We start from the raw sequence: 8,090 nt of genomic DNA, 5'->3' as shown, positions 1-8,090 counted from the left end.
TTTGTTTTCACAGCTCATAACAGACAGCTTTGTTCTAGAATGTGCTACCTTTCTTGGCAGTCTAGAAATAACACTGCTACAGAGATGGTTTATCCTTCTGGGTGTAAGATTTCCACTTTAGTGCTCCTTTTGAGGAAACCAACTGCAAATGTCTGAGAAACATTCTGGAATGTCCCAAGCTAGCTTGTTAGAAGATGGGTGTGTCAGAACACACAAATGCAGGAGATTAACCCCCCACCCCCACCCCAACCCCTGCAAAACACATAGCAATCCATGTATAAGAGATGGATAGACATAGGCCATAATTGGCCTAGTATGTGCCAGACACTTGACAAATTTCATTTGATCCTCACAACAATCCTGGGAGGAAGGTAATGCTATTGTCCTTGTTTTACAGTTGAGGAAACTGACACAGACATATTAAATGACTTGATCAGGGTCACACAGCTCTTAAGTGTTTAAGGCCAGATTTGAATTCAGGTCTTTCTGACTCTAAGCCAAGCACTCTATTATCTATTCCACCACCTAGCTGGAATAGCCAAAAGAAGACTGGATTCCAGCTCTCTTTCTTACTATGTGATTAGTGAACGACCTCTGTTTCCTCCTCTTTAAGATGAAGCTGTTGGTAAGGTCCCTTCCATCTCTACGACTATAACCTTTAGCAACCTTTTTAAAGTTCCCAGTAAAACCATGATGAGCTTAGTAGAATCATTTTTTAGCTTACCAAACAACTCTTCTAAAACAGTTATGCTATTTGTGTTCGGAATCTCATGATGAAAATGTCTTTTGTGAAAGAGTGGTTTGCTATTTTGGAAGCTGAGGTGGGAAGAGGATCAGTGAATAGTGATAGGAAGGAAAAAAAAGAATGGACTAACAGCAAAACATTAAAAAATACACATAAGAGCAGAAGGAATTTCAAAAAGGGGCACAAACAGGACATTTTTGTCACTACCACGTTAAACTTGAAACACAAACTATACTAACAGAAGTTCACAGTTACATATACAGCCCTCTTCTGTTCTTTGTCTATGTTTGTTAATATGAATTTTGTAATAAAAATTTTTAAAGGAAAAAGAAATGATTCACCCATTAACTAGTTTCAGGTAAGGATGGGAGGAGGGTCAAATACCTCAAACCAAACAACAATAACAGAAACCTTTGGCAAAACCTTGCTCTAGAAAGCAGAGTTCCTGTCTTCTTTTTCATATTAATTCTTGAAATTCAGTTCATTCTCAGTCCAACAGTCCTTTCTTTGGGGAGGTGGCTCTGTCTTGTGTCTGTGGCTCAACAGTGCATCAAGGTTGCTTGTATCGCTTAATTGTGACATCCTGTGTCAATAAACCAGAGCATTGAACTCTAGTTCTTATCTTACTGGAATGCCATGACATTGTAATGGAGTCACTCCATTGCAAAATCTAGGACCACTTCACTAAACATAGAAAGCTTTTGTGAATCAAACTTTTCTGCCACCTGAATGTTCATTTGATATAGCTGTTTACACATGATTATGACATATAGTAGAATGAAAAGATTCCACTCAGAAACACATAGATGTTGGCAGTGTCTACATAAGACAAAATTGAGGAGAAACCTAACAATTATCTGGTTAATCTGATACACATAGACTGTCAACACCCAGAAGTTCTTACTCTCAAAGGGGATGGTGATGAAGGAAGAGGGGTTGAATGATACATAAAATTCCTCCCCCACCCCCAATATGTTTCTCTGTATAGGCTTCAAAGACACTGATGAACTTCAGTTGTTGTTTTTTTTAAACACAAAATATATCAAGAGCTTATCTATCTCTCATCTCATAAAATGAGCCTGTGAAAGGCAATCAATGCAAGATTCCCCAGACATAACATTCTAGCAGATATGCAGAGTTATGTAACAATACTTTCCCTTTGTGGTGAAACGTTCAAATCCTAAGAGACACTAGAGCTCTGACAACCTAAATTAACATTGGCCTTTCACACTGTCATTGGTATCAAATGAAATGTTTCCTGGATTAATCTGATGTAGTGGAGGCAGCCGGGTCTCCAAAGGCTTGTCTGTGGAGGACTGAATAGTCTGATTTCTCTTTCTCAACATTTGTCCAACTCCCATCATGGGAAACCTGCCTCTACTTTTCACACAATTTGGACTCCCCAGAGGATGTGTGGTGCCATTAGGAGGAACTGCTGGAGGGGAACACATACCCTCTTCCCTTGAAGGGCTATTTTTTTCTTCATAGGCAAAAGAGACTGGAGTAGAGTGAGTGGGAGCTTTGCTAGGGGAGATGCTCCCCAGTGGTAAGACTGGGGATAATGTCCTCTCATTAGAGTTTCTTCGTAAAATGTTCACGGGTGAACTCAAAATCCTATAGTGATGAGTTGGAGAGAGCAGTTCTATTTGGTCCTCTCGATCAACAGATTCAAAGGACCGCACAACATCTAGGATTAAATGAGCTTCCTTTGACTGGATTCCCATGCTTGCAGGTTCTTGCTGATGAAGCTCCTGCTTCTTCATAATTCTTGGGGTCCTGGGATGTTGAATTTCCAGATATTCCAAGGAACAAGAAGCAATGCACCCAGTCTTGGCTCCTATAGCAGCTTCGTGGAAGGGGCTAAGGCCACGAAATGAATCTGCAATCAAGAAAATCAAATTATAGAAAAAGCCATAAATGCCTGATACAACTTGCCTGATATCAACAGGATAAATGAGGACAGGAAGAAAGAGTGTAACTAACTTCCTTCTTCTTTTTAAAAATTATAAATTATAAGTCAACAAAAACAAATATTTCCACATATAAAGGCCAGAAAAATATGATCACATAAGAAACCATGAATCTAAAAAAAAACATGAATCTAGTACATATTTTAATACATACTTTAATATATAAGTATTTCAACACATACAGTATATCAATCATAACAATTATATGTTATTGTAATAATAATGTATACAGAATTTTTACTACATACGGCTGTGCTTTTCTGAGCCTACATCTGAGCTTCCTTCTTATCTCTTCTGTGTATTTTTTAAATGTTTGTGTGGTTCTTCCTTCTTTCCTTCCTTTCAGTTCCTTACCACTAATCTTCCCATTCCACACTCCAAAACCCTTCCAAATAAAGCCTTCTTTTAACAAATAATTATAGTTAAGCAAACAAATTTATGTTGTACCTATATTCTATCACCTCTCATCTAGGAGGTAGAAGGTATGCTTCATCATTAGTCTTCTGAAGTTGTTATGATCAAAAACCATTTATGCACAAATAAAATTAAGTGTTTTAAAAATAATTTTTTGTTGGCATTTAATTGGGCAAAATGATTTAAAATAATTTCCTTTATTTTCTCTTCATTTGTTGTGAGTTCTCCTTTTTCATTTTTGATATTAACAATTTGGCTTTTCTTTTTTAAAAAAAATCAGATTAGCAAATAGTATGTCCATTGATTAAAAAAAAACCAAAACTCTAACTCCTAGTATTATTTATAATTGAATAGGTTTTTTGTTTTGTTTTCAATTTTGTTTATCTCTTTGATTTTCAGAATTTCTACCTTGGTGGTAAGCTAGTTTTTAACCTGTATGATAGACAGAATACAAAAGTATCTTTCTACAAAAGAAAATGGGAAAAAATCTTGAGAGACTAAAACTTTAGGTTTAATCTAATACGACAAAATTCAGAAATAATTATAAGTCTTGCACTTAACAGAAAAACCAACCTTTTAAGTACAAGATGGGGGATTCATAGATAGACAGGAACTGTATTGAAAAAGATCTGTAAGCCTGTTGAGTGTCAGCATAAGGAGTCAGCAATGTGACATGGCACCCAAAAAGGGGTATTGAGATGCATCAAGGAGCATAGGTTCTAAGAATAGAGGAGGTATTAGTTGTACTGTACTCTGTTCTTGTCAGACTTCATATAAAGTAATATTTTCTTTTCTGGGCTTTGAAGTTTATAAAGGACATTGATAAACAGAAGAGTATCCAGAAGAAGGCAACCAGGATGATGGAGGGTCTCCATTGCATGACATGAGAAAAGAAGACTTAGGGGAAACAAAATAGTGATGTTTAATATTTGAAGGGTGGTCATATTGGGGAGGAATTAGAGGTGTTCTCTTTGGTTCCAGAGGATGAACCAAGAGCAAAGTGTAGAAGTTGGAAAGAGGCTAAACTATTGTTTGATATCATGAAAGACTTCATAACAAGTAGAGCTGTCTCAAAATGAATGGACTGCTCTTTGTCCTTGGAGGTCTTCCAACAGAGATTGGATAATCAATTTTTGGACATGCTATATTGAGTATTTCTTTATGTTTAGACTGCACCATGTGGCTGTTGAGGGCCCTTCCAAATTCAAAATTCTGCAATTCTATGAAAGAAACTCCAAATTAAACACACTTATAAATATCATAGACACAATCTAGAGATTTCAGGTCAAAGAAAGAGTCTCACAAGAAACCAGGAAAAAAGTATGAAAGAATCAAGTACCAAAGAGTCATAATCAGGATCACACAAAATTTGGCAGCAACTTAACTTAAAGAAAGCAAATTTTGGAGTATGATATCCCAAAGGACAAAAGAAAAATGCCTGTAACTGCTGGTTCTTAAAAGTTTCTCAAAGAAACTATAGATATTGTTACAGTATCTTTAAAGTCCAAATGGGATGTTGAGGGAAGAGCAGTTTGCACTGACAGTTGGGGAGTCAATTGAAAAAAAATGTCTTATTATGAGATACCTTGCCCTATGGAGTCAGGAAAAGAGTGTGTATTTTAGAGTTTTGATTTATGGGAAGGAAATGAGTCTGGTAAAGAGAATGTTGGAGAGAAACTGGAAAAGAAAGGTAAAGAATATGGATAGCTCTTTTCTAATGAAGATGTTTTCACCTTTATTTTGAGAATTTTTTGAGAAGAAACTATATCTGATGTCTTGAGAGAGATGCAGAATTTCATTTTTACAAGTGAAGATAAGTCATTTGCTGTTATAGTAAGGATTTGAGGTGACTAATTTTGACATTTGCCCTAGCCAAAATATTGTAAATAATTATCTGTCTTTGCTCTATTACTCATTTTTATTTGTTCATTAATTGTGTATGAGTAACTACTATTAGGAAAGGAAAGTTCTCCAGTATATTAAATAAATGATATTTAATGAACTAGTTGGGGGACTTAATTAACTAATGAATAAAAAGAGGTTATATTTTTATTAATTAGAAAGAAAACATCCAACATACCCTCTAAATAACTGTAAACTTCTATATAACAAGGATAAAAATGGAAAAAAATCAAGTAGCAGGCTAAGGAGTAACCTACAAGCGAGTGTGGTAAATCCCATAAAACCTGGCTACACAACCAAGAAAACTTATCCCTAAAATGACTGTAATGTTATAGAGGAGAAAATGGGGAAAAATAGAATAGAAGACTTTAAAGTATTCCTTTTGAGAAAAACAGAGCTGGGGACCATTCTTTCCCCTCTTTCTACACAAAGAAGAGAAACAAGAGAAACCCAGAAAGGTAACTATTCTTGAGCAATTTGAGAGAACTAAATAATAATTAGATGTTTACATCTTAATAGGGAGAAAGATCATTATCCCTTCAAAACCTCACCTTTTCTAAGCCAAAGAAAACCTCAAGTCTTGAAGGGAATCTATTGTTTTGTTTGATTTAAGAGAGTAAAGAAAAACAAAGGGAAAAGGCATATAGAAAGGAAGAAATGAAGAAGAGGGAGGCACTATTCTTCAACATAGGTATGCATCATAACAAGAACATATAAACATGGAGGCAGGGGGTAAGGGCGTGCAATTATCTTATGAACTTTTATCTGAAGGTGGAGAAGAAGACACACATGAAGAATGGAATGTAGAAATAAATTAAAATCAGTTGGGAAATTGAAGGGGATACAGAGAAGGAAGAGGAAGGTTTAAAAGGCTGTGTAGAACTGAAGAAGAAATAATCAGAAACAATTCCTTTTACTATGGAGGTCACATTATGAAGGGAGCTTAAAAGGAAAAAAGATTAAGATCCAGCAACTTAGATATGGGCTGGGTGAATAGAGGAAGGGCAAAAGGATGAGATCAGACTATTTCAATTATAGATAACTATTAGTAATCCCAGGGGCAGCTAGGTGGGGCCAGTGGATGGAGTGCTATGCCTGGAATCAGAAAAATTTATCTTCATGAGTTCAAATATGGCCTTAGACACTTATTAGCTGTGGGATCCTGGGCAAGTCACTTAACTGTGTTTGTTTGTTTGTTTGTTTGTTTGTTTGTTTCATTTCCTCATTTCTAAAATGAGCTGGAGAAGGAAATGGCAAACCACTCCAGTATCTCTGCCAAGAAAAACCTAAATGGGATCACGAAAAATCAGACATGACTGAAAAAAAAGAAAGACTGAACAACTGAATAACTGAATTGTTAATGCCAATATATTTGTCTCACTTTTCTTTTTCCTTATAAAAGGAGCAGGGGACAGACAAAGAAAGGATATGATGCAAGGAAAAAAACTAACAATCATATCTATGAATGTGAATGAAATGGGAATTCTCATAAAACAGAGGGTGGCTGAATGGAACAGAAAGCAAAATTTAACAATATTTTGTTTAACATTTTCCTACTGAACCTGTTCTTGACCTTACAGACTTCAAAATCATGCCTCTACTTTTCTCTTATCCTGAAACTTTCCTTCTTACCCTGGAATATCCTTACCACACCTGTGGCCTGCTCATAAAATATCTCTCCACAAGATTTTCCTTTTTCTCTCATTGGTGAGTTGCTTCTGAAAACTCCTTTTTAAAAAGGGGCCCAGGCTGGCCTGTCTTCATTCCTCTTTCAGCCCTATAGGTGATTTTCCAGACTTCAAAATCACACCCCACCAGCCAAGTACCATCATCCCACCTCCCCCACTGTGCTTCTCAGCTTCTTTTTTGTATGTCTTTCTCCATTAGAATGTAAATTGCTTGAGGACAGGAAATATTTTTGTTATTGTTTGTATTTGTTATCTCCAGCTCTTAAGACAGTTGATGGCATATAATAAGCACTTAATCAATCATTTCTTCTTTCCTTCCAAAACACTTGGAATATAAAGTATCACAAAAAGTTAAGATGAAAGATTGGAGTAGAATGTGTTACATTTCTGGTTAATCTAAAAGAGCAAGAGTGGCAATCATGATCTCATACAAGAGAATAGTGAAAATGTAAACAGTAAAAGGAATTAAGCAACGAAACTATATTTTATGTAAAGGTAACATAGAAAATGAAGTAAAATAAATATTAAATACATATGTAACCCAAATGAAACAGATTAAATATTTAAAGGAAAATCAAATTGAACTTCAGGGAAAAACAGACAAAACAGTAATTTTGAAGAATCTTAATTTGCTCCTTTCTTATTTAGCTATATTTAAACAAAATATAAGTATGGAAAGATTTAAAAATATGAATAACATTTTAGAAAGGCTGAAAATGATAGTTCTCTGGTAACTACTGAATGAGAATTAAAAGGAATTTACATATTTCTTGGGTCTGGATGGCACTCTTAACCTAAATAAATGTAGAAAAATCAAACACATCCATTACTCATAACACAAAATCATAATCAATAAAGGTAATTTAAAGAAAAGAAGGCCTAACTGGAGACAAAAGAGTATGTGAGTCAAAAAACAAATTATAGACGTGATAGAAAATTTTATCAAAGAATATTATAATGAACATTAAGAAACCTCTGAGATGAAGCCAAAGCAGTTTTTAAGGGGAAAAATTATATCTAACATACTAATCCACAAAAGAGAGATGCTAGAAAAGCCATAAACACAAAAAAAGAAATTTTGAAAGATATAATTGAAAAAGTTTGATGAATAAATAAATTTTTGAAGTTTTTAAAGAGACTAATGAAGTAGAAAAACCATTAACTAACTTTTAAAGGAGGAAATATCAAATCACCAATATAAAAATATATAAAAGGAGAAATCACAACTAATGATGAGGAAACAAAAGGAATTTAGACATCATTTTGCCTAATTACATGGCAACTTATACCAATGGATAACTTAACAAATTCATATTTATAAAAATATAAGATACCTGGACAAGACATCAAATCACTTTAATTTTTAAGTGC

At 34.8% G+C, this 8,090-nt stretch overlaps 1 protein-coding gene across 1 annotated transcript in view; it reads right to left on the bottom strand.

Moving 5' to 3' along the window:
* Window positions 1-427: 427 nt before the first annotated feature.
* HUNK (hormonally up-regulated Neu-associated kinase) overlaps window positions 428-8,090 on the bottom strand; it is a 132,847-nt gene continuing 125,184 nt past the window's right edge. The window contains exon 10 of the mRNA XM_027875563.1: window positions 428-2,624. Within this exon, the coding sequence (XP_027731364.1) occupies window positions 1,957-2,624 (668 nt within the window). The 3' untranslated portion in view covers window positions 428-1,956. The remainder of the gene's footprint in view (window positions 2,625-8,090) is intronic.

The sequence above is a fragment of the Vombatus ursinus genome, unplaced genomic scaffold, assembly GCF_900497805.2.
Source record: "Vombatus ursinus unplaced genomic scaffold, bare-nosed wombat genome assembly UNPS02014809.1, whole genome shotgun sequence".
Classification (NCBI taxonomy): domain Eukaryota; kingdom Metazoa; phylum Chordata; class Mammalia; order Diprotodontia; family Vombatidae; genus Vombatus; species Vombatus ursinus.
The sequence above is the reverse complement of the archived record's forward strand: the minus strand, read 5'-3'. Positions and strand labels throughout refer to the sequence as shown.